General features: G+C 45.1%; 1 protein-coding gene across 3 annotated transcripts; it reads left to right on the top strand.

Moving 5' to 3' along the window:
* Positions 1-2294: 2294 nt before the first annotated feature.
* On the top strand, positions 2295-25790 carry srrm1 (serine/arginine repetitive matrix 1). 3 transcript variants are annotated; one of them, XM_042338442.1, is made up of 19 exons: positions 2295-2367; positions 7386-7475; positions 7852-7974; positions 10899-11069; positions 11321-11433; positions 12107-12328; positions 12972-13160; positions 13285-13413; positions 14215-14483; positions 15369-15449; positions 15866-15952; positions 16677-16827; positions 18739-18780; positions 20363-20452; positions 20856-21251; positions 22429-22630; positions 23457-23651; positions 24060-24100; positions 24432-24542. In XM_042338442.1, exons 1-19 carry the CDS (start codon positions 2347-2349, stop codon positions 24466-24468), a joined length of 2649 nt encoding a protein of 882 aa, XP_042194376.1. In that variant the 5' UTR covers positions 2295-2346; the 3' UTR covers positions 24469-24542. The 3 variants fall into 3 exon arrangements, with proteins under 3 accessions (XP_042194376.1, XP_042194375.1, XP_042194377.1); XM_042338441.1 differs by lacking the exon at positions 24060-24100 and having other exon boundaries at positions 24432-25790; XM_042338443.1 differs by lacking the exons at positions 18739-18780; positions 24060-24100 and having other exon boundaries at positions 24432-25790.
* The last annotated feature ends 1571 nt before the right edge of the window (positions 25791-27361 follow it).

Genomic DNA, 27361 nt, shown 5'->3' with positions numbered 1-27361 from the left:
TTAAAGCTATGGTAGCCCATTCATTCCATACACTGCAAGGTACCACAAGCTGATGATAATAATCCTTAGCATTTGATATAGAGCCTTATCACATCGTCGAGATGTCTCAAAGCGCTTCCCAGAATATACTGTAAAGTGTGGTGACTGCATATTTTGTGGGGGAAATGCAGTAATTATTCAAAGTCTGTCTTCAAAGCGAAGGCTGGTTGTCCTGTCATCGGCCGTGCCCTGAACAATATACTATTTTTTGTCTCATGGTTGCTCTCGCCCCCCCTCCCCCCCCCCCTCTCTCCACCTCACCCTCCACCCACCCGCCCCCACTTCTCCCCATGTGTACATACAAGTCACAGCGAAGAAAAGGATTAAGCTTGGCTGTGATGCTTTCCTTGTTATGAAAGAACTGCCCATAACTCACAGGCTCGTCTCACACATGCAGAACGAACATTTGTTCGACAATGTCAGTCTTGAGGGTAGGGGAGGTGGAGCAAAATATAGATATATATATGTGTGTATCTACGATAACAGAATAAAAGCTACAATTCAGCCTTGAACCTCAGCTTTGTAAAGAGCTTGGATTTTATTCTCAAGGCCTATGACATTATTGGAAACCTTCAATGAACGAAAGCCTTGAGACTTGCTGCACAGTATCCTTTTTTCCTGAAGCCAGTTTCCATTCAGCGAGAGAATTGTGCTCCTTTGGAGCTGAATGTGAAATATTTATTCCGTTAGTTAAAGGGTTAAAGCAGCGGCCACAGCTTCTGTTGTATTAGTCACTTCTCTGATCACAACACTACGGATTTGATCAAGGAAATTGCATTGCTAACTATGGCTAAGTTATGAGACAGACATCCACCCGACTTGAAAGGTGCTTGCTTATAGAAATGTAAATTGTGTTGTATTAGAGTGAATATTCCTATTTTGACTGTTTCCATTGCATAGATTTCTTCAGTCACAGTCTCTCACGTTACGTAGAATTCAGCTGTTTGAGGATTGTCGCTGTATGAACCTTAACCATCCGAGAGGGATTCTGTTCAGAATAAAATAAAGAATTGGCCTGAATTCCAGGTAAAAGATTTTCACTCATTGGCAGTCAGTAAGATTTTATATTTTGGTCACAGCCGGGTTGGGTGTCTTGACAGCCGCGGAAACCCATCACCGTTGCTTAAGAAGCTCCAAACCCAACTGAGAATTCCATGCTTCCCATCTGCACATGGAAATCCCAGAGATAGATTGGGATTTCCCTGGAGGGACGCACCCGACTTCACTGATTCCAGAGAGTATTAGGCACAGGTTGGCCAAAAGCCAAGGGTGGGGGTGGGGGGGAGAGCGCAGAGTGTGCCTTGTGGGGTAACTGCTGGGGTCTAACCAGCTAAACCCACATAGATTGCCATTGAGGACACTCCTGTTGTAAATGGTTGAAAGAAAGTTTGAACGTTGTACAAAAAGTTGAAAGGTGAAGTCAGGAAACTTGCCCGAGGTCTCGCCCTGACCTGCCCCGCCCCGCCCCGCCCGGGAATCGAACCCGGGGCCTCTCTCGCTTTCGCTGCCCCAGAGAAATAACAACATCACATTTGTATAGACCCTTCACGTTGGGAGGACGGAGGACACAGAATTACGGACCTGAGCTGGGGGTCGGGGTCGGGGTTGGAGGGGGGTGGGGGGGGAAGCAGGGGGACCGCAAGCACGGTCGATCATGGAGTGGGTCTTGAAGGTGGCGAGGGAGGGGGCGAGGGAGGGGGCGAGGGAGGGGGCGAGGCAGAGGGGGGCGAGGGAGGGGGGCGATGGGGAGGGGGTGATGGGGAGGGGGGCGAGGGAGGGGGGCGAGGGAGGGGGGCGATGGGGAGGGGGTGATGGGGAGGGGGGCGAGGCAGAGGGGGGCGAGGGAGGGGGGCGATGGGGAGGGGGTGATGGGGAGGGGGGCGAGGGAGGGGGTGATGGGGAGGGGGGCGAGGGAGGGGGTGATGGGGAGGGGGCGAGGGGGAGGGACTGCGGGATGGAGTTCCAGAGGGTGGGGGCAGAATGGCAGACGATCCAGGGGGGAGGGGGGGGGAGTGAATCACCAGGTCATCAGAGGAGGACATGTGGGTGTGGGTGTACATAGACCAACGGCTTCGGCTCTTTCCGGTGATTGGCCGAGCGCGGCCTCGGCTCTTTCCGGTGATTGGCCGAGCGCGGCCTCGGCTCTTTCCGGTGATTGGCCGAGCGCGGCCTCGGCTTCGGCTTCAGCTTCGGCTCTTTCCGTGGGACGGAAATGGCAGTCGGGTAGACCGGAAGTGCCGGCTCCTGATCGCCGCCCCCCCCCCCGCAGCCCCCGCCGCGCCGCAGCCGCTCTCCAGACGGGACAAGATGGACGCGGGTTTTTTCCGCGTAAGTAAATAAAGCCGCGGTGCCGGGTGCGTGTGAGGGAGGGGGGGTGTCAGGCCCCCCGCTCGGAGCTGAGCCGGCACCGCGGGGGCAGCGGGTGCGGAGCCGCCGCTCGGGGGCTTCTCTCTCTCTCTCTCTCTCGAGCACGAAAATGGCGGGGATTTTCGGGCCTTAGCAACCGAGCCAGGGTGGAAAATGGCGGCGGGCGGATGGGCGGGCGGTCAGTCAGGCGGCCGTTGATGGTCCGTGATGCTGGTGGCGACCTGCCCTGGGGCTCATTCCCTCCGTCCCTCACTCCCTCCTTTCCTCCCCTCCCCATTCCCTCACTCACTCACTCACTCCCTCATTTCCCCCCTTCGCTCATTCACCCCTCATTCCCTCCACTCGTCCGTCTCTCTCTCTCTCTCTCTTCAGTCAAAATTTGGGTTTAATCCTTAAACCTTCGCTGATTCAGACGTGTGAAGAGAAACGAATTGTTATTTCCTCACAAACACACACAGGGACACAGACACACACACACACACTGATAGAGAGAGACACACACACAGACCCACATATATGTGTGTGTGTGTGTATATATATATATATAATGTCGGGCATTTTAATCGTATTTGTTGTGTTGAGGGCGTTTTGGCGCTAACTGCGGCACCTTGTTTGTTAGGAGCGAGAAAAGGATAGGATCAGAGGGGAAATCTTGGCGGTTGTTCCTTCTCTTCCCCCCCCCCCCCCCTCTGTCTTTTTTAATCTATCTCTGCCCCTCCCTCCCTCCTTTCCTCCTCCCGCTCTCTTTTTCTGTGGTCGTTTCAAATCCAATCTCTTTTTTTAAAAATTTTATTCTCCGTGTCTGCCGTGTTTTTTTTAAATAAAAATATATATTAGATATATATATGAATTAATTCACTTTTTTTTAATTCAGCTGCTGCTGCTTTTCTCTCTCTCTCCTCTCTCTCTCTGAAGGGCCCTCCCGACTAGATTTAATTAAATTTTAATGGTGGTTTTTTTTTTGAACGAGATTAAGGTTCAGTCCCTCCTCCACACCTCGAGTTTGGTACTGTTAACAACACGAGCTGCAAAGGGGACTCCCCCCCCCCCCCTCTCTCTCTCTCTCTCTCCCCCCCCCCCCCTCTCTCTCCCCCCCCCCTCCTCTCTCTCTCTCTCTCTTCTCCCCCCCCCCCCTCTCTCCCCCCCCCCTCTCTCCCCCCTCTCTCTCTCTCTCCCATGCGGTGGCAGAATCGAAACTAAAACTCGCTTACATATATATGCCTCTGCACGCCTTGTTTGTGGCCTTCGTTCCACGTAGCATTTTTTTTTAAAAAAAAACATTATATTCGTACACAGCAAAAGATCTAAGATAATCGATCATTTTAAAAAATGGTTATCTCGTTCAAGAGGAGTGAATTTCTGAACGCGTGCATTGACATTGAGGAGACACAACACGCATCGTATTTGCAAAGCCAGGCGTGGAGTTTCAAGCCACAACTCTCTGACCAGAGTGACATTTTAATTAAAGGGGGTTGGGGGGGAGGGGTGGAGGGGGCTGAATTTGTCTGGTGGCTGTTAGTTTTTTTCCTCCTCCAAACAAAACACACAGAATTGCTTACTCGTGAGTGAATTTCAGAACACGTGCACCCACATGGAGGAGGCACTGACACACACATGGCATTGAGAGGTCGAGGGGTTTCAAGCACAGCTCACCCCCCCCCCAATGACATTTTAATTAGCTTTTGATTTTTTTTTGGGGTGGGGGTATGTGGTTCAGCTGGTCCTTTTTGGCGGGGGGGGGGGGGGACAATGTGCAGTGGAAGTGAGGGAGTTCCAACATCTTTTAAGAAATACAAAAAAATGACTGTCCTGTCCTTGTTTGGGGGTGAATGCAGCTTCCTGAGCTGGGAAGGACTGACACTAACTTCAATATTCCTTTTTCTAAGTGTAGGGTTGGCAGTATTAGGTCAGACATTAAAGTGCCACATTACATTCTCACATTACTGTCTACTAGTCATGTGGGTTTTCTGTAATTAATAATAATAATAATCCTTGCATTTGATATAGCGCTTTTCACGTCTTCTCGACGTCTCAAAAGTGCTTCACAGAATATGCTGTAAAGTGAATTGATTGTATATTTGTGGGCGAAACGCGGCAGCCAATTGCGCACAGCAGCGTCCCACAAACAGTCGTGGATTGAAAATTTATGATGACCAATTTATTATTGTTTTGTTTTTTTGGAGGAATTATTATTAGGCGTGTGGATTAAGGAAACTTGCCCAAGGTTTCGCCCAGCCTGGAATTGAACCCAGGTGTCTTGCTTGCAAGGCGAGTGCTCTAACCACTGAGCTACAGGACTCAGAGTCAAGCTGTTCTGATAATGTCTTGAACTGTGAGAGTGCTTCTTGGGGAGTTTGAGCATGATTGGGACTCTCATGCAGTATGCCATTTTGCCCCCCAAATCATTGTGATTTTGCTAGTGATTCACTGAGTAGACAGGATAGTATAAGCAATATTCCGTGGTCAACAAGAATGGTTTTAAGGTGGTGTTAAAACTACTTGCACTAATAGTGTCCCTGCTCAGAAATTCTGTCATGGAAATAAAGGACATGAGGAGAGCGTCGCTACTTTTAATGTTTCTTATTCCTCTTCAAAAGAAAAAATAGGCCATCTTGGTTACCTTGACCTGATTTTGTACAAAGGTTTGGATAAGTATTCTCATGTAAAGCCTATCTCTTGGGAGATTCATTCCATGATTTAAATTACAATTGCATATCTGGTTAACGTTACAGAAACAGGAAAGCCCAGAATTACCTACAATTCAGATAATTTCCAAGAAAGCAACAATTGCAGCTAATTTAGTCAGTGTTGCTCTCGATATAACATCAGTTTACTCTAGTGTTGGAGTATTGGAAGTGCACATTGCTTTAATGATTGTATTGCCAATTGACCTGAAAACACACTATTTGTGTTCTGCAAAATCAAAAAATTGTAAGAAACTGAAAAAAAAAGTTCCCAATAGTCCAGGCAAATGATACGTAATACAGCAATATTGTATATTCCAGTTTCTATTTTTATTGCAAGACTCTCATTTTCATTGGGTCTGTAAAGCTGTCTGATGCTGTTTCCCTGTGTATTTGCTGTATAAATTGGTGTTAAGGAGAATATGGATTCGGGACATTTAAATGCACCCCATGGAAATTGATCCAATCTGATCTGAAATAGTCTCTTGCTAGAACTTTCAAGACATAATTTGTGAATGTTAAAAAAAACAATTGATTGACTAGTTCTTCAACAAAGAATCTTTCACACGAGTTAGCATAGCTCTTTGTGCTTAGTGTTTAGTTTTACGTACGCAGAACATTTAGTCTAGTCAATGAGATTAGGAGTGGGGAGTAAAACTGAGCCTTTGTATTCTTAATCTATACTGGTGGAACTGAAAATGCTGCCCATAGTACAGAAACCGCCCTGGTCAAGGTCACTAATGACATCTGCGACCAGGGCTCCCTCTGCCTCCTCGTCCTCCTCCACCGCTTGTCCTCCCACCTCAACCTTCAAGGCCCTGTCCTTGAGTGGTTTAGGTCGTACCTCTCCCACCGTCTTCATTTTGTTTCCACAAACGGCTTTTCCTCCGGCCCCCGCACTGTCTCGTGCGGTGTCCCTCAGGGCTCTGTCCTCGGTCCCCTCCTCTTCACCTTCCATATGCTCCCCCTGTGGTGACATCATCCGCAGACATGGGGTTAACTTCCACATGTATGTGGATGACACCCAACTCTACCTTTCCTCCTCTACCCTCAATTCCATAACCCCCGATGTCCTGACAGCTGTCTGTCCGACATCGAGTCCTGGACGAGAGACAACTTTCTTCAGCTCAACGTGCGCAAAACTGAGGCCCTCCTGATTGGCTCACGTCAGCGCCTCCGCACCTCAGGCACTGACAGCATCAGCATCCAAGGCTGCACTCTCCACCTCTCAAAGCCATCAGGAACCTCGGGGTTCTGTTCAACCCTGAGTTGTCCTTTCTTCCTCATATCCGCACCACAACTGGCACCGCCTTCCATCACCTCCGAAACATTGCCAGACTACGGCACTACCTAACCCCTCACGCGGCTGAAACTCTGGTCCACGCCTTATCACCTCAAGGCTGGACTATGGGAACTCTCTCCTCGCCGGCCTTCCCGGCCCTCCCTCCACACTGCCGGTCATTCAGAACTCTGCAGCTCGTGTACTGTCCCGCACCAGACACCGCGACCACATCACTCCCACCCTCGCTCGCCTCCACTGGCTCCCCATCCCCCAGAGGATCGAATTCAAGATCCTCATCCTCACCTGCAAGGCATTCACGGCCTCGCTCCCTCCTACCTCTCTGACCTACTATCCCCCCACGTACCTGCCCGTACCCTCCGTTCCTTTGGCTCCGGTCTGCTCCACATCCCCCGCCCTACCATTGGTGGTCAGGCCTTCAGCCTCTCAGCCCCTAGGCTCTGGAACTCCATCCCCCAGTGCCTTCGCTTTGCCTCCTTCCTTTCCTCCTTCAAGGCCGGTCTCAAGACCTTTCTCTTCGACCGTGAGTGGTCTGCGTGGAGAGCGCTATATAAGTGCAAGTTGTTGGTGGTGTAAAGTATTCGTATCTTTACTTGATGAGATCCCTCTTTCTGGATATTCATTTCTGTCTACCATTTTTTAACAAAAGCACAAGATATAAATTTTGCTTTAATGTTTTTTTAAAAAGTAATAAAATAATGGCACTGCACTGCTACCTTATCAGAGGTATTACACGTGAGATGTTTAGAAAACAGAAGCTGTGTATTTCTGTTTACCTGCAGCATGAGAGAGTATCTCAGGTACAGTGTGTGCAACACTGCGATAAGATAATCACTCTATGCAGCTTGCGGTCTGACGGGAAGGAGACGTTAATTCCTCAATTACACTAAAATGTTTTTAGAGATGAGGAACCCTTACAAGGATTAAAAACAAAACACTGGAACGTGAGCTGATGGCTATTTGGTAACATTAAGTACTTTTAATTTCACCTACAGGGAACCAGTGCAGAGCAAGACAACCGTTTCAGCAACAAGCAGAAGAAACTCCTCAAGCAATTAAAATTTGCAGAATGTCTTGAGAAAAAGGTACGAGTGTTTTGTTCAGTTTATGATTCATTGACAACCAAAAATACTGTCAAGAGATGCTGCCTTTTGGGTGAGGTGTTAAACTGAGATGCCCTTCTCTCTGCCTGTTTGAGTGAACTACAAAGAGAAGGGAGTTTCTCCCTACAATACTCCAGATTTAAAAATGAAAGATCATTCACTTATTTCATGGCTGTGTTCAAATTGACTGCTGGAAACATACAGTCACTACAATTCACAGAAAAGGTGTGTAAAATACTTGAGATGTTTTAAGGTCAGTATAAGGTCAGGATCATCAAATGCATATTATTGTAATGAAGAATGAAAGTTGGTCACTGGGGCCCTCAGATTCTGACAACCTGACAATTTGTGTTTCCAGGTGGATATGAACAAAGTGAACCTGGAAGTGATCAAGCCATGGATTACACAGAGAGTGACAGAAATGCTGGGATTTGAGGATGATGTAGTTATTGAGTTTATCTTCAACCACCTTGAAGAGAAGGTAATAATTAGGAGCACGAAAGAGCGTTGTAAGAGTTATTGTGATGTGGTTATTCACCTGGACGTTTGGTGAAATAAAAGTTATATAAAATGGCAGGTTTGCTCGCTTTCTACGCAGTTAATGTTGAAGACAGTACATAGCGAGGTTAACAAGCTGCGAGGATAGCATTAAATACGGCAGGATTCAGGGGTCATTCAGCACTTTAAGCTGTTTTCACAAGGGTGCATTGAGAATTTTTCTTGACTCCCCTTTTTCTGAAACTTGCTCCATTTTCACAATTGATTTGTGATTTTGTATGGAATTTTCCGATTAAATGTTTGCCAACGCCATCTTTTTTTTAAAAAGCAAACTTCAGTAGATTAATTTGGGTTGGCTTCCTGAAATATCTTATTTTTAATAAATTATTATTTTGCTTTAATGCACATTTTGGCGTCTCTACAGTGTGATATTCACAATCATATTTGGGTGCTCTCTCTGAAGAGACTCGATATACTCTTGTGAAATTGTTGAAGTTGCTGAACGACTCCTCACTTAGCCCTCAGGTAAACAAAAAGAAAATCCATCTTGTATATGTACTTACTTGTTTTGTTGTATAATGAGCGCCTTTGACAGCATTTTTCTAATGATCGTGTGATTTATGATTTAAAAGGCCTGAACCAAAATGGATGTTATTCCGTCTGAAGTATAGCACCATCACCTTGTTAGGTCACAGCAAAGTGAATTCCAATCTCGCTCTGACCCTCCTCCCTTGACGATGCAGTGTGTGTTTGGAGGTGAGTTGTGTAAAGTGACCAGATGAAAATCCTCATGCCACTCAATGAAGAAAGAGCACTCGGACAAAACTTTACACTGCTCAGAAGTAAAAGCAGAAGGCAAAACAGTAGCCAGCTAGATGAGGAAAAATGTACTATTGCAGATTTNAAAAAACTGTCCTTTATAATCTGAAAACTGAATATGGCTTTTTAGTGAAGCTTATTTAGGCTTATTTGCGCAACAAAAAAAAATGCTTGACTGTTTTTTAAGCTTCCGATTAATATATTGGAATATTTGAGGAGGGCTAATTGTTTTATTTTTTTTAAAAATGCTCAAAACTTCAACTCGCCACTGCAACCCAAGGGATAATGAGACTCCCATCTCTCAGTTTGGGGGAAAGAATGTTTAGGACCACTATAGGAGGAAAATCATGCTTGATGTGAAACTCCCAAAAATGGTGTATATATTTGAATCGGTGCAGCATTAAGTTCTATTTTATAACAACTGAAATGTATCCTTAACTTTTTTTTAAGTATGTCTGATCTGATTTATCCAGGCAGAAATGTTCTGTTTTTGTTTTGATTAAACCAAAAAATAAACATGACTGCAGCTTTGCTGCTAGATAGAACGCCGCACGGAAGCAAAGGCGTCCCATCTCGAAGGAAGGAAAAAAAATTGATCAGTTCACCCTGCTTGAATCGCACCTCTTAACGGCTGATCGGGGAGCGGCATTGACGGTGGTTGTGGAAACATCCTCAGCCCAGACGTCCTTCCCTCCCAGTTTGTAGGAGGATGCAAGCAGCCGGCAAGGGGAGGAAATAAAGGAAATAGCGTAGATTTCTACTACGCTAGTCAGTTTCCAACTTTGTAGTTGAGATCTAGTTGAGTAGTATTTTCTCCAAGACCTGACTTGCCAGAAGAATTAAAAGTAGTGTCTACGATTAAACGTTTCTTAACAGTTAAAATTATCTTCTAAAACAAACTAGTTGTGTATATATGTACATAGACACACACATATATATATATTATATTTTTGAGGTGCAACCCAGGAAGGTGTTCATTGTCAATTGGAGAAACGGATTCCAGTTTGTAAAGAGAAACACTTGACTTTTCCAAAATGCATCTTCATGTGCTGAAAATTCCAATTGGAACAAGACCTAGCTTTGGATCCCTGGTGAAAGTCTCAACCCAATTGTAAAGGAAATGTGGGTTTATTGATTACTTTAACATTCACAGACATTAATGTCACAATAACAGGAGAATAATAAAGGCAAAGCATAGCCTCATTTGCAACTATAAAAGGGGCTTTAATCATGCGCTAGACAATGATTAGATGAAAGTCATTGATAACCAAAGGATCCATTGTGCACATAGCGTAGTTTATTGAATTATAGCATGTAGTTCAGTGTACTTGCATGTCTTAGACATTGTAATTTGATGTAAGTTAATTTTAGATTTGCAGTGGTAGCAACCAGCTCTATATGACTTGGAGCGTGAAGGCAAGTTTTATTTAAGCAGATTGAACAGAAATTTTTTAATATAAATTGTTTCATTTTCTTTTTTATGTGGCTGTTTACTCATTATTGCTTGTTCGTCTCTTACAATTTAGATAAATGATATAACATTATACTCAAGGTGATTGAGTTGCAGTAGGGAGTCGGAAGCAACCCAAGGGAACATCTTTCTCTACAGGGGACTTGGAACTTTGGGTTCAGAAGTCAACAAGAAGAAAGTGAAGACCTCAGGACTCTGTACTTGCTATGTGGTGTTCTGACACGTTTGTGTGCTTTTTTTACTGGACCTCGTTGCTCTGGCAACCTATGTGCAGTACCCATTCACTAAACCTACCAGAAAGCCCATTGGCTGATTTCAGGCAATAGTGAGAGGCAAACTGGCCTCGTAAATGGGATTTAAAACGGATTGATTTGTGTTGAGAGAAATTAGGAAGACAAAACTGCCACTCGGCCAATTTATATAGGCTGTTAGATCAGGGAGGTGGTCTTGATGATGCCAAGTTTAGATAGAGAAAGATAATGTAAATTGCTCTGATGTAAGAAGTACCGGGACTTTCACTTTGTTTAGAAAATCTAGGTAGATTTAACATAAGAGGATTGAAGTGCTTTGCGAATTTTCCAAATAACCTGCCTATCTCCACCTTGTGTCTGTTGCAGAACCCAGACGCAAAGCTGATGCAGATTAACCTGACAGGATTTCTGAATGGGAAGAATGCAAGAATGTTCATGGGAGAGCTCTGGCCGCTGCTGTTGAGTGCACAAGACAACATCGCAGGAATCCCCTCTGCCTTTCTGGAACAGAAGAAGGAAGAAATCAAGCAGAGACAGGTAATCCATTGCATGCAGATACTTGTGAAGTTGTGTGAATGCTAGTAAAATAATTAGTAAGAGTTGCACTAGCATTGGAATATGGATTATCCATTAGGTTATTGATGTTTGACGTAGTGCAGTAGCTTCTCGTTTACTCTTGAGGTTTGACTTGATGGCACTTGTCTCTATCAGGATGTAACATTTCTGTTCCATTAGTCCGAAAACTCCCCCCTCCCCGCTCCCTCCAACAATTTTTTTTATCACTGCAGATTGAACAAGAAAAGCTGGCTACCATGAAGAAACAGGATGAAGAGAAGGAAAAGAAGGATAAGGAAGACAAAGAAAACCGAGAAAAGAGGGACCGCTCCAGAAGTCCAAAGAGGTAATTAAGAGCGAAATGTATATTCCAGGTTAAGATTTAGTGGGTCATAGAGTAGAGCCTCAGTATAACATGGTGGTTTAGGGTCCATAGAATCCCAACCTGCATTCTAATGAGAGGGACGATACCTGGATTCACTCCAGAAAGTGACATCGGCCTCATGACCTGTTGATCCAGAAATCTGCCAAGTGAGAACTTGGAGCCCATATGGTTTATGCTGACTCTTCAATGCAATGCTAGAGGCAGGGCTGCTCAATTGGAGGTGAAACAGGCCTTGGTCCCGCCTGTTTTTCCAGGTAGCTACAAAAGATACTGTCAAAATGCTAGGATTATTATTATTATTTTAGTAGTAGTCTCGACATCATGCGCAAACTGAATCAGCCGACTGCGCACGTGTGAATAGGGTTCAGGAAGTTGGGTCAGCAGACAACTCGTGACCCAGCAGATCTGCTCCACACTGCAACAGTTGGCATTTTTTGTTAAGTGCAGGATGCTGCGCTGCACTACCGGAACTTTCTTGCCCCCCCCCCCCCCCCACATGTTAATGACCGCTGCAGGAAGTAACGTGTGAATGCACTGAGGTTTAATCAACACATTCATTCTTCACCTTCTAAAGTGGAATGTTTTGGCACCAGACAGATTTCTCATTCTAAAAAGAAACGTGAACTCTTTACAGGCGTAAATCCAGATCCCCGTCCCCTCGGAGGCGGTCGCCTGCCAGGCGGGAGCGCGAGCGCAAGCGATCGCCCTCCAGGTCTCCTCGCCGCAGGACAAGGAGCAGGAGCAAAAGTGCTTCTCCGGTGTCGACAGTTAGAAAGCCGGAGCAGGTGTCGCCCGAGCCCGATCTCTCGCTCAAAGAACGGAAAGCATCGCCACCTCCGGAGGCAACTTCCACCAGGTTGGTTTCCAACGTCGTGTTCAAGTTTTCCATTTAAACTAAACAAAAATATCTTTTGTCATTGCGTGATTGAAATTAGATGATAGCCCTGTTGGGTGATACCTCAGGAATCGCAGCTTCCTGGGTTTATTCCCCAAAAAGCTAGTAGTTTAGTGTGCGGTAATCATCATAATGGCTGCCACGTTTCGCTCGCTAAGTATACAGTCAATTCATTTTACAGTATATCCCGTGAAACGCTTTGAGACGTCTCGGAGACGCGATAAGGCGCTGTATCACATGCGAGGGTTAATATTATTATTCTCCGATCCGATGCGTATCTCCCAACCTCAATTTGTAGCCTCGATCAGAATTTCACACGCAGATATTGTATCATTGACAATATTGCTCATTGCAGTCATGACAACAGCTCTGCAGGACACTGTTTTATTGGAAATCTTCACAACTAGTTACGATTTGAGCTTTAGGAATATGACTGATATTTAGGGAAACAAAATTGTGAGGCTGCACTCGCAATCAAACTATTGCTGTCAAATTCCCAATCTTTCGTGTCCAAATAAACAGACATGTAGATGAGTCTTTTTAAAAAAAAGTTTCAAACCTGGAGGAAGGTCTGAAATGATGGGATTCTTTCCCTCCTGGACAGCGATATCCTGAAGGAAGTGAAACCCGAGGCACCAGAGGTGAAGGAAACCTTATCAGAACAGCCTTCGAAAAAGGAGAAGGACAAGAAAGAGAGGAACCGGCATCGATCGCGTTCGCGGTCAAAATCCAGGTCCAGGTCCCGCTCACGCTCTCATTCACGGCCAAGGAAGCGTCCCAGGTCCCGCTCAAGGTAAGCGCTTGGATGTTTCTCTCTTACCCGGGCTCCCTTTTGCTCCCTCTCCCCTTCAGTTAGAGCAATGTGTCAGGATCCTGATTGGTTTCTCTGCTCTGATCTTCTTCATCCACAATCTCAGGTCCTATTCACCCCGAAGACGGCCAAGTCCTAGGCGTAGGTCCCCACCTCGGCGGAGAAGCCCACCCAGACGCCTACCACCTCCTCCCCCGCTCTCCAGGCACAGGCGGAGTAGATCACCAATCAGGAGGTAGTGTGCTCTTTATTCCTGAGATGTCGTCAAAAAAGCTGCCATTTGTAGGAGTGTTTTAATTAAAGCATAATATATAAAATCAAAAGGTAATTGTTGAACATTTTCCGAGGTGTCAGCCTGGCTCAGTTTGGTAGCACTCTTCCCTCTGAGTCGGAAGGTACAGGACTTTGGGCTCCAATTGTAAACTGACGTGAAAGGCGCTATACAAATGTAGTTTGGTTGTTGTTGACACTCCAGTGCAGTAGTGAAAGAACACTGCATCGTTGAAGGGCGCAGGGCGTTTTATGAGAGAAATACAGGCCCCGTCTCTCTGCCTGTTTGAGTGGATGTTGAAATCCGACAGCTTTGTTCAAAAAGAGCAGACAGTTTCTTGCAGAGGCCTAATTGACAGCCTGCGTGAAGATGGATAGCTTGTTCACAGACATCTACCCATTCTGTACTTTGGCCAGCCATTATCGTGTAGCTTCAGAGGAGCACTAGCCTTTTTTTTTCTTTGTGTGTAAGTACTTTGCCTTCGTTTCTTTCGTCCAGTCAATTTGAGATCAGGAACCTTCTGAGCAGACCGCTCACTGGTGACCATCTATCTGGGTATAATAACTGCCTTCCTTGGGCTGCTTTTATTAGTAAGATTATATCAACATACACGAATGTATCACAGCAATTTATCTCTGTATTGTTGGGTTGATATTCTGAGAGTGTCTCTCGCAGTGCGAATTATCTGTCGAGTATCTGGTCGCCTCTCGGTAATGGAAAAAGAACAGGAAAGAATAGCCTTACGTTCTGTTTTCATCTCCGTAGGCGCCGATCTCCCTCTGCCTCGTCCTCTGGCAGCAGTTCCTCCTCCTCCTCTCGCTCGAGGTCACCCCCGAAGAAGTCCAAACGCATCTCGGTCAGTCCTCCTCGCAAACCTCGCCGCTCCTCCCCATCCCCCGCCAGCCCTCATCGGAGAAGGCACCGGTCACCTATTCCCCCAACAAGTCCCGTTCACAAGGGACCCCCGCGATCTTCGTCTCCACACTTGAACCGCTCGAGGAAAGGCCAAACGTCTGTGTCTCCCGCTAGACCAGGTATGTAGACGCCACTTGTATGGAACGTAAGAGTGGTTTCGCCAACAAAATGTACAGTCAGTTCACTTTACCGTATAAAGTGAAGCACTTTGAGACGTCTCAAAGATGCGATAAGACGCTATAGCAAGTGCAAGGATTATTATTATTATTGAGTCAATCTTCTGTGAGTGTGAGTGATGGTCTCAGTCACCCGCGGGCACAGATTCTTCCCGTTTTGCAGTGGCAGCCGTTGTTCTTTATCGCGTGTAGACAGAATGTTATGGACCCAAAGCTTATTTAGCCGTTCATTTCACTTGTGCTGTGTTCAAAATATAGAACGGATTGCTCTTTATGTTGGTAGCTATATAATGTGAAAGTCAGCTTGGCTCATTGGGTAGCTCTCCTATCGCTACATCGGAATTTGGTGGGTTCGAGCTCCAAGTTAAGGTGCGAGTTCATAGTCCAGACTGAGCACAAATCGGCTGCCACATTTACCTACAAATTCAGTCACATGAGAGGCGCCAGTAACTTGTGAAGCAACTTGAGGTGTTTTAGTATCATAAGATTGGTGTTCCTTTTCACCTATTGCAGCTCAAAATATTCTGTCTTGCTATCAAACAAACTATATGGGTGGATGTATAAGTAGTTCTGTTTAAAATAATTTCCCCAGAGGAAAGATTGATGTGATGTGTGGTGCCTTCCCTAGGGACAACATTTGAGAGGTGAAGCCAAAGGTGTAACCAGTTGACTAGAAAGTAATGTGGGCAGAGACCTGGAAGCAGGCTGCCTGGCTGATGTAGGGAAAGACCTGTGTTTCTAGAAGGTTCAAAGAGGAGAGGAAATATATGGGACTATAATGGAGCTTAACATTTATTATTGATGCTACTTAAACTTGTCTTGTCGCAGCACCAAAACGGAAAGGGAGTCTGAAGCGAGAGTCTGTTTCTCCACCTCCTAAGCCAAGAAGGTCCGAGCCATCTGATTCAGGTGAGTGTTCCCATGCTGATCAAGGCGCTAGAGAAATCACAGCCGAAAGGTCTAGTGTTATAACGTGGCTAGTTATCACGTGGATCCTGATTTTATGGGTGCAAACTGCCACTTTATAATGGAGTCCCAACTGTCGAAACATAGGAACAGGAGGAGGCCGTTCAGCCCCTCGAGCCGGTTCCACCATTCTATAAGATCATGGCTGATCTTTACCTCAACTCCAATTACTCGCCCACATCCTTTAATACCCTGACCTAACAAATATTGTTGGTTGTACTTGGAGCGAGCTCATCTGTGGCTGCACAATTACCTGATATTTGTTTTAACTGTGGGTTCTGGTGTGGCCCAGTTGATGTGTGGAGGAAAGCAGTGGAGATTGGTTTGAAAAGGCCGTTGATTTTTTTTAATCGTTGCAGAGGATGATAAAGGGGGCAAAGCTGCCGGAGTGGAGTCAGTTCAACAACGCCGCCAATATCGCAAACAGAATCAGCAGACTTCATCAGGTAACACTCGGTTACTGTCTTACTGCTTGACATCTTTGGAGGCAATGGACCGATTACTGCTGTGAAACTTGCCTTTGCAACCATGTGACAGTGTCGTATGCTTCACATGTTCACCGTAACTTTGGAACGGTTGTTTACCCGGTTGACTTAATAATAATCATAATCATAATAATAATCCTTGCATTTGATATAGCGCTTTTCATGTCTTCTAGACGTCTCAAAGCGCTTCACAGAATAGACTGTAAAGTGAATTGACTGTATATTTGTGGCTGAAACGACTTATTACCCAAGTGATTAGTAACCAAGGCTGGGTGGAGATTGTGCAACCTGTAATATCAGCGGAGTTTGTCCCCAGGCTCCCTTTTGGTTATGTTGCCATTGTGTTTCAGGGTGGGGTGGGTGGGTGTCCCAACGTTTTGGCTGCTGCGGGCCAGGTGCCCTATTTGAGAATCATCCACGGGCCTAATAGTAATAATAATTATAATAAGCAATATTTTTGTGTTTCCCTTCCAGAAACATAGCATAATATTTAGGGGTTATGGAGGGAGCAGATGAGCCAGATGCAATGGAAGTAGGGTGGTGGGTGGGGGTAATGGGGAGGATGAAATTTTGGTACCGGGTTCAGGCACGTATGCAAAGTATATATGTCAGCACGCTGAACGGCTTGACTTTGTGTAGATGTGTGTTGATTTCTTCAATAGAACGTCTCAAATGTTGCCCACAGAGTCTGGATCTTCATCCTCGTCTGAAGCTGAAGCACCGAAAAGATCGAGTGCAAAGAATGGGGAGGTTCGAAGAAGGCGTCAGCGCTCTCTGTCACGGAGCATGTCTCCGTCACCCGCCATGCGGAAACGGCATAAGGACTTCTCTCCCAGGTAAAATGCACAGTCCCTTGTCCTGCCGAAACATCACTTAATTTTTGCGTAATTTGTATTCAGAAAAACATGAAGTTATAGAGGTTTTTTCTTATTATTTTCAAAAGGATTATCGAGACTCCCATTTTTTCCTGGCTGAAAAAAAAAGAAGTTTGGTGCTTTCATTTCGCCCCGCAAAATGCACAGTCGATTCACTTTACAGTGTATTTATCCTGTCAAGCACTTTGAGAAGACTCAAAGACGTGATAAAGTGTTATATCAAAGGCAAGGGGATTATTATTCACCATCAAGCACCAAACTGAGTTCACTGAGAAAGCTGTTGGCAATGCATTGTATTTTTGTTGACTTGCAGTGACTCCAGTCAGTCAGTCCACTGGTTTGGGCAAATGGTCCGATTTGCTAAATCCAATCTACGCAAACTGCAAGTGACTAGTAGCTTGTTTATACCGACCGCACTTCCACTAATATGGCTGCATCACAGCCTTTTCTTCTAGGGAAGGTGGACGTTCCCAGTGGGGGAAAGGTACATTCTTGGGACACAGGATCCACAGCAGTCCTTCCCTCTTGGGCCCGCTTGTTCTCCTAGTCCTTGCATTGCGCAGTATGGGGGCATTAATCAGTCATTAAGCAAATCTGACTCCCCCTTGAGAAAATGGGAATTTAAGTCTGATAGCATTACATTTCAGATGGGGATGTTTTGGTTCATTTTGTTTATTTGGGTGGGGGAGAGAAGATTCTTGTGTTTTATATGTGTTTGTGAAAGTGGGGTTGGTGCTAAAGTCAAACTCCAGTTAAACAATATAATTAAATTCATTTTTATTGCCACATTTATTAGACTTTTCTTTTTAATAGAAATAATATTCTTCCACCACTTGAGAATTTGCCTTGCTCAATGTGGAATTGTACTGTGGAGGTGGGGAAATGCAGTTCTCTTTTAATGCTCTCTACCCCTATCCAGACAATAAAGATTAATAATTCTCCACATTCGTTAGGAAAAATGTTAGGTCTAGCCAGCCTTGTGAGCGAGGTGACATAGAAAGAATCATCTTTCTACTTTATGTAGAAACCTGGTCTACACTGTATACAGTGGAATTAAACCTCTGGCTCATTTGCCCAGTGGGTATCTTGCTAATTGTGTACTCAAAATTTAGATTATGTTCAAATAGGTACAAGGAAGAAATAATGAATTGGAAGGTTTTTAAGTGACAAGCACTAAAAAGGGAAACTACTGTTTCCATCGTAATACCTCAAGGAAACGCTTTTGAGTTTGTTTCCTGACTAAAAATGCATTTGCGAGAGGATAAGAGTTTGACTGAAAGCTGCTAATTTTCATTACACGTTCAAAAAATATCGATTGAGTAACTTTACAAAGTGCCAATCAGCAAATAAATGGCTTGCACGTCATGGAAAAATAATTGCATCTGAAATCCATAACAGAGTTTTAAACTATTTAAATGGCTCACTTATTCCTGTAACGCGCAGAGCGTGTTAAAGCTTCCAGGTAGGGAGGGAAGCTGTGTACCACATTAACAGGCAAAGCACTGAGCGGAGGCAGAGTGGCTTGCCAAAGGAGAAAACATAACCTGTGGTTCTGCAATGAGTTACCCTGGATGTCCCAACTAGCTGGACATAGAACATGCACAAGATGAAACCCTGGAATTGTGCAGCCATCTATGTACTGTTCTCACCGAGTCTCCTGGGTGTGTGAGTGTGAGCTGAGCAATGTTAAGTGGGAGAGTCTTTGTATGTTTGATTTTTAAAAAGACATTTATTTTCACTGTGGTTATGGATTCAACTAAAACCCAATAAGTCTGCATATAACGTCTTGATTTAAAGCTATTTCCCTGCTAGAGGTTAATTTGTAAAAGAAAAGAACAACACAGCTTGGTTTTGTTTTTCTCTTGCTATCAGGATGCCGCTTGGAAAGAGGTGGCACTTCCCAGTGGCGAAAAGGTTGGTTTGACAATGAGTTGCTGGCTGATCATTAATTTCTTTAATTAGCAATCCCAACCCCCACCCCGCTGGATTAGATGCTTCACTGCCATCACAAATGAGGCGGCAGTGCCTACAAAGCTATGAATCCGCTTTCAACGGAGCATTGGCGTAATTAAAGAATAATAATATTAATAATCCCTACATTTGAAACAGCGCCTTATCACGTCGTTGAGACGTCGCAAAGCACTTCACGGGATACACAGTCAATCCACTTTGCAGTATATCCTGTGAAGCGCGTTGAGGCATCTCACCGACTTGATGAGGCGCTGTATCAAATGCAAGGATTATTATTAATATAATGTTAATTTTTACTAAAGCTGGAAATTGAAGTATTTTGTAGGATGTAAACATGCATTAAATTTTATGTTCGGAAATTGAATAACCATTATTTTCAAAATAAGAACTTTGAACTTGGGTTCAGTCAATGTAATTCAGTTGGAATGATCTGACGAGGATTGGGTTCAGCTGTGATTCTACCATCGTTAGATAGTTAGCAAATCTCACTACAAAGCTCTCACGGGGAACAATGGCCACTTGAGATGTTGGAGGTTGTTTGGCACCTGTGAAACCATTTTTTTTAATAAAGGAAAGAAAACTGAGGAACCTGGTGTAAGAATGTGACGCTACATGGTATTTCACAAACAATTTATTCTCTGTCGTGAAATACCATCGTGGGAGCAATCAAAAACGATAATGATCATAGAATCTGAGTTATGGATTTGCTTGAAATTTAAGCTATTTAATGTTTTATAATTCCAATCTAACATCCAAATCTCACCTTGGAATTGAAATCTAGCCATTATTGAGATAGAAGACTCTGTATAGGGAGGAGACATTTAAAGCATTGTGTTTAAATAATGCTTGCTTTAAACATTTAGCATTTAGGGAATATTTGGCTTTAGCATATTCACCTTTCAAGAACCTTTAAAAACTCACTTGAAGCTTTAAACTTTTTATATAAATGCAAATTATATAATTGCATATTGTTTGTGCTTTTCTATTGTGGATTTTGTAGGATTCGAGAAATCTGCAGGATATTAGTTGAGTAAAAGCTGGAAAATAAATGATTCTAAAGGGTTGGTGTACTGACCTAACCATCTCATTTTCCTATGTACATTGAACAAGTCACAATACAGATTTGGCCTGTAACAAAAGATTTCAGCTTTGTCTTAACAACTGAATTGTTGAGATAAAGTAAAGGCACAATTACCGACTGGCTCAGTTCTGGGAGAATATATAGAGAAATACTTTTCCAGTCTTATGTAGCCTCTCGGTAGTTTTACACATTGAATAAGAATCTTGTTTTGCACTTAACTCTAAATTTCGATCTATTCAAGTGAACTTGTACAAACACCCTCAGTCAATTGTAGAAACGTACAAAAAAAAACCCACAGGTGGCGTGTCTTATGGAAAGACTCTTGGCTACATTTCAATTTCAACTTTTGGGAGTTGGGGTTTAACGGGATTGGTAAGAAATGATTTGGAATGAAAGACGTTCTCTTGTGATGCATATGTTGACGCTCTGCTGTCTGGCAAACAGGCGCAGGAGAACTCCATCACCACCTCCCAGAAGACGTCGTTCACCCTCTCCTCCAAGAAGACGTAGGTCCCCATCTCCACCGAGGCGTAGGTCAGTACATCATCTCAATGAACATCTTAACATCAATGACGAGTCAAAGCGACTGCGGCAGATGTCAAGGATCATTTTGCCCGACACTTCACGGCTGTTTTTCAGGAGCTTGCTGCGTTCACCCGGATAAACAGTCCCTTACACTTGATGATAATTCCCTGTGTTGGCCCTCAGTGTTCGTGTTCCTTTCTGTACATGACATGCTCTATACGCGTAAGGGATCAGGAGAGTGAGTGTGTTAGGGTGTAAGGGGTAGATGGTGGCTTAGTTGGGCCGAGTGGCCTGTTTCTGTGCTGACACTAGTTTTAAAATTGAGGTGCAATTTATCGCTTAAGTTTAAAGATCTCTTTAGAAAAAAGTCATACCACACCTCTATATAACTAATACCTTTGTCTTCCTTTAGATCTCCCTCTCTGCCACCACGCAGACGGTCAGTCTCGCCCAGACGCTATTCCCCTCCGATTCAGAGAAGATACACTCCGTCTCCCCCGCCCAGGAGGAGGGAGTCCCCCACACCAGCAGCAACCAAGAGACGCAGCTCTCCCTCTCCCTCCCTCAGGCGCAGGAGAGGGTCGCCTCCCCCAGCCCGCCCGGCCCGAGACGGTCGTTCCCCACCACCCCACAAACGCCACTCGCCCTCCCCTCGGCCCAGGCTGGTCCGGGGGTCAGTGAGCCCCCCGGCAACTCGACGAGCGTCAGTGTCTCCGCCACCACCACAGAGACGTCCTATGTCTCCCTCCCCCAGCAACAGGCCAATCCGCCGGGTGTCACGGACCCCAGAACCCAAGAAATCCAAAAAGTAAGACTTGTACCTGCTCTGTCACCTCTAACCCGTACTCTCCCTCCCTCCACCTCGCCCTCTTCCTTCCCCATCTTCAGGTCGGGCCTGAAGACCTTCCTCTTCGACCGTGGCCTACAGTCACCTCCTCTCCCTCCAGCTCGGCTTCATGCTCCGACACCGTGAAGCGCTGTGGGACACTACCTTGCGCGAGGGCGCTATATAATTGCCAATTGGCTGCCACGTTTCACCCACAAAATAAACAGTCACTACGCTTTGCAGTATATTCTGTGGCGCGCTTTGAGACGTCTTGAAGACGTGATAAGGCGCTGTATCAAACGCAAGGATTATTGTTACAAATGCAAGTTTGTTGTTATTTGATGCAATTTCATAAACAGCATTTTAATGCATTTAAGCATTCCACCTATCTTTTAGCCAAACTGCAATGGCCAAATGCCACTGCACTATTGCCTTCATATTCTGTTACCAATTCTATCGTGTATTGCACAGTTGTTATAGGCATTTTGGTGTCACTTGATGCCTGTTGAGGGTTTTCGGTTTGTAGTTTTCGTTGGATTACATTACCAGAAAATACGCAGCTGGAAAATTGTAGTTCACAAATAAATTATATTTATATATTTAGTCACATGTTGATTTATAAATTGAATTAACATTTTATATACTCAATCTCAGTCAGTCGTGGCTTTGTTTCAACACACCTAAACCTGGCGTAGCTTTTATTCGTCAGTTGTATTTAAATTAATGATCACTTAAGTCTGTAGGTTCACACCAGGGGGTTTAGGTTCAGTTCGTCAAGGTATCTGTCCTTGTGATTTTTAAATGAGAAACTTAAGCCTAAAAAGGGACATTGCTCCTCTTGCCCAGGAAAAGTTTCATAATTTCTTGCATTATCAACATCAACAAATGACATTTACACGGCGCCTTTCACGTCGGGAGGACGTCCCAAGGTGCTGGACAGTCAGGCATTTGGACCCGAGCTGGGGGTTGGGATCAGGAGGGGTGGAGGGCAGGGAGGGTAGGAGCAGACGGTGGAGTGGAGTTCCAATGGGTGGGGGCAGAGAGGCTGAAGACCTGACCGCCGGTGGTGAGGCAGGCAGACCGGGGACGTGGAGCCTGCTGAGCGGAGGGAGTGGGCAGGTCGATGTGGAATTAAGAATACTTCATGCAATTTGTTTAGGATCTCGCCAGCCCCACAAGCTGCGAGGAGGACAACCTCGTCCAGGTCGGAGTCTGGATCACCAGAACGGCTCTCCAAGAAAAGGCCGCTCACCTCCGTGTCCAGGTCACAGTCTGGCAGCAGGTCACCAACAGCGGCTGCTGCAACAGCGCCACCCGCCAAAAAGGCAAAGAGTGCTTCTCTCAGTCCATCTCCTGCCAAGGTAAGCTCATCATCACACCTTCCTTCCTCTTCTGGTCGGCATGTCTTGAGAACATTCAAGATCCTCGTCCTCGCGTTCAAATCCTTGCTCCTCCCTGATTGTCTAAGTGCGAAACCTTAGGCAAGTTTCCTTACTGCACTCCCGCACGCCTCTGTTTGCCCGCAGTAACTGGGAACCTGATTGGAGGATCGCTTTTCCAGCGGTAATAACCTCTTCAAAAAAATTTGCTCGGTCCATGACTGTTTGTGATCAGGCACTACATCAGATACGAGGATTATTATTATTACTGACCTGGCTGCTCCCTCTGCTCAGTGAACACTGGCCTGCTTCATGTACTCGACCCTACTATCGCTGGGTGAGCTGTTCAGCCATCCTGCCTCTTGGAATTCTTTCCCAGAGTTGCTCTGGCTTGACCCCACTCCCCCCCTCCTCGCTTTTTAAAGCCCCCCACCCCCACTTAAATCGTACCTCTGACCGCACATTCGGTCATCATTTTCTGATCGCTGAACTATCACTTGACAAATATGCAGCGTGATTACTTCTGTCAAAACTTTAGTGCTGATGTTTGACTTGACTGACTGAAAGTGCAGTAAAATACAATACAAAATGACAGAGCCTTTCACGTTGGGAGGATGTCCCAGGGCACTGGACGGTCGGGGATTTAGACTGTCCAATTTAGGCAGGTGCCGGTTGCTGTGAACGTGCTCTTTGCTAAGTGCGCAGCTTATAAATCTCTTCCAATGCAAAGTGTATACTTAGAATGCTGGTGTGACGGCTGTTTCTTGCCGACCTGCACTTCGAAATAACACTAACCCGTCCTGCGCAGGTGTCCGACCAGGAGGCCGGGGGCAAGAAGAAGAAGAAGAAGAAGGATAAGAAGCACAAGAAGGACAAAAAACACAAGAAACACAAGAAACACAAGAAAGAAAAAGCAGCGACACCACCAGTTGTTGCAGAGGAAACCTCAGTTCAGTCTCCAGCAAAGTCACCCCAGCCAACCCCAGCTGTAGAACCCAACAAGGTACTGTATGTCACTGCCTGGGACATATAGAACACCAAGTTGGAAGTTTCCAGGTTCTTCGGGCAGTAGCACAAGGAGTGCGCCCACAAAATACACAGTCAGTTACACTTTACGGCATATTCTGTGAAGCGCTTTGCGACATCTCGAAGACGTGATAAGGCGCTGTATCAAATGCAAGGATTATTATTTTTATTAATATTATTGCTTTATGTGGGAATGTATGGGCACAAGGTCCGATGACGTGCATTTATATTCGCAGCAAATGTGAGTTTCTAACAGGTATATTACGTTTGGATTCCAGCTTCTAAATTACATTTTTTATTGAATCAAATTACTCGACGGCTCGTGCTAAACTTCTTCAGAAAACACTGATTATAATAATAACGATATTCCTTGCATTTGTTATAGCACCTTCCGCATGAGGAGGAAGTCCCAAAGCTCCACACAAGGTATACTGCAGTGACTATGTGTTTTGTGGGCAAACTCGGCAGCCAATTTGCGCACAGCAGTGTCCCACAAACAGCCATGAGGTGAATGACCAATTTTATTCGGGGGATTATTGGCCAGGACACCAGGAGAGAGATAAGTTACTCCCTTCTCCTTTCAAATAGTACCACGGGGTCTAACATCCACCAGACAGAATAGGCAGACGGGACGTCAGTGTGTGTCTTCCAAAGGCCGGCACCTCCAGCACTGTACTGGAGTGTCAGCGTAGACGATAGCTAGGAGTTCCAAGTCCCGGTATTAATTCTTAAAACTAAATAAATCTGTTATTTGCAGGATTCAGGAAGTGAAGAAGAAAACCTGGATGATCTAGAAAAGCACCTCAGAGAGAAGGCTTTGCGATCAATGCGGAAGGCTCAAGCTTCACCACCGTTATGAGAGAGAACTTGAGTAAAACCTAACTTAATGGGGCTGAATGGATTAGACACAAGGGCTTTGTACATTTTAAAATTGGCTGCTGAGCGAATGAATGCCAGTACATTATGATGGCTGTTTCATAAACGTTGACACTGGCTCTTTTGCCTGTTTTTTTTTAAAAATAGATAATTCATAAGGCTGTATTATGTGTCATCACAATGGGGAAATAAATCTCTCGAACAGCTGTCATTTCCATGTTGATATGTTCCCTCATGTTTTAACCGCAATACTTTTATGAGGAAACCTCCCCCCTCTTCCCCCCTTTATATCTAAAGAGTGGGCGGAAGGTTAAGTAAGGTTGTGAGTCCTGGAGAACCTCATTGTCTGTGGCACCATCTGACTTGCCTCAGTTGGGCATGAGCTTCATCCGTTCTTAATGCTGTATTCGCAGAGAGTGCTGTAGAGCAGAGATCTGTTCCATTTCTTGTGGACGCGACTAACATCCCTCACGCTTCCTACCAGCCCAGCTGGTGTTGGAGCAGCCTAGATAAGAGACCATTGGAGACTGCCTGCCCTGCCCTGCCCTGCGCTCACCACTTGAAGGGTCTGTTTTGAGGTCAAGATTGCGGTGTCTTATAGGTAACAGCTTTTGATTCTAGGATTAGACTGAAGTGAAATAGGTGAAGTGAATTTGGAGTAAATCCCCCTCCTCCCCCCCCCCACCTCAAAAAAAACAAACATTTTAATTCTTTTAAAAATAAAACGCAGCCACAAACCGTGCTTAACTGGCTCCGAATCGACACCGTTCTCAGTTGAATCGCATTGAATGTGTGTGTTTTGCACCTTTTCTTCTCTCACGTTGGTGTTTCTTGGCTATCATTGTGTTATGGTATTTTATGACATCGTTTACGTAAGTGTACAAAAACCCTTGCGTTTAATCGAGCGAACTGAACTGAACTGATCCCGTAGTGTAGTTTCTGCAAGAGTTTTTTTTTGGAGTTTTATTTGAGCCGTTTGGATTATTCACCACATTCTTTACAAAGAGCTTCACGTGAAAATATGCTGTATCTAGAACACTGGAAGTTTCTTTTTTTAAATGAAAAATTGTTATAGGAAGAGGATGGTACGTACGGCCAGGATCTGAAGGATTTTAAGATTTCCTGGTTTACTTTAGCTTTGGATTGTACTTTGCTTTGTGTAACAGGCTGGTTTCACCCAAGCCGTTCGTGTCTTCTACTGTTACGGTTGTTCTGAGATTAAAAAAAAAACCTGTTTAGACGCTGTTCTTTTGTGGGAGCTTAACGGAATCTGTAATGAATATTTTGAATTTGTCATCTTTTGACTTCAAAGGGTTTTGTTTTTTTTATAAACGTTGAATTATAAAGCTGTAAAAAAGAAAAGCTGAGGTAATAAATGGAAATTAAATTTCTAAATTCAGTTTTCTTCGCCCTCTAATAGGCTCTTTTTTCCCACCCCCCACCCACCCCAAACCCCACGTTAGGTCATTGTGACAATGTTTAATAGTACACCGCGCGCGCGTGTGTGTGTGCGCGTACACGCACTTAAAGTAGTGGGTTACTGGGGATTGCCTTTGTGAATGTGGGAACCAAACCTGCACAAAGCAAAGTCCATCAAACAGTCATGAAGTTATTGAGCATTGAAGTTAATTCTACTTGGGGGTTGTTGGCCAGGACACCCGGAGAGATTACCTTCTCTGAAAGTTTCACGGTAGCAATTGAAGAGACTACGTTTGCACGATTTCTTCAGCTGAATCTTACAACGGTCAACAACACAACAAATTGCACATACAAAGCGCCATTCACACGGGGCCGCGTCTCAGTGGTGGAGCCGGGGGGGTGAGGGGGGTGACCATAAGCCCGGACGAAGAGAACGGTCTCGCATCGTCATTTAAGAGAGGGGAAGGAGACGGCAAGGCGGAGGGATGGCGGGAGAGAGTTCCAAAGCTTTGCGGTTGCAGTGGCTGAAAGCGAATCTCTCCTGACCTGCACTCTTTCAATTTTTTTTTTGATGCGATTGAAAGTTAAGAATTGTGACTAAATCCCACGATTACGGACAGACCTTGAGCCCAGGGAACGACTGGGGGAATTTTTAAAGCTCTTGTGTTTTTTGTCCTGCGGCTCAACAGGGGTCGTCGATTCGGTTTCGAAATCCAATCGTGGAGCTGGTTTCAGGAGCCAGGCTCGACATCAGACGTTGACGGAAGCCAGGCTTGTCCTGTGCCTTTCCCATTGCTTGGTAAACGGGAACCACATCCTACAGGAAAAAGACACCGTGGAGCGTATGAGTCCTCAGGTCCCTACCTTTAGAGGGCAGTAAAGTACTAAAAGAAAATTCAACACGTGCACTTCCTCCACTGGATCACTGGCCCTTTGTCCTTCTCACACACCCTTCGTGTCGTCAAGTGTCCCACAGAATGGCCTCGTACGCTCCTCGCATTCGATTATAGCGCTTTTCAGGTCATCTCGACGTCTCAAAGCGCTTCACAGAATACGCTGTAAAGTGAATTGACCGTATATTTGTGGGCGAAACGCGGCGGCCGATTGCGCACAGCAGCGTCTGTCCCACAAACAGCCGTGGATTGAAAATGACCAATTTATTGTTGTTTTGTTTTGGAGGGATTATTATTAGGTGCTTACTATTAGGTGATTATTATAAGGAAACTTATAATAATTAATATACGAAACTTGTGATATATAATATAAGAAACTTGCCCAAGGTTTCGCCCTCTGCCTGGAATTGAGCCCAGGTGTCTCGCTCGCAAGGCGAGTGCTCTAACCACTGAGCTACAGAACTCCACATAAATTTATACAGCGTCCCCTCACACAGGG

This window comes from Callorhinchus milii, unplaced genomic scaffold (assembly GCF_018977255.1).
Source record: "Callorhinchus milii isolate IMCB2004 unplaced genomic scaffold, IMCB_Cmil_1.0 Scaffold10, whole genome shotgun sequence".
NCBI lineage: Eukaryota > Metazoa > Chordata > Chondrichthyes > Chimaeriformes > Callorhinchidae > Callorhinchus > Callorhinchus milii.
The sequence above is the reverse complement of the archived record's forward strand: the minus strand, read 5'-3'. Positions and strand labels throughout refer to the sequence as shown.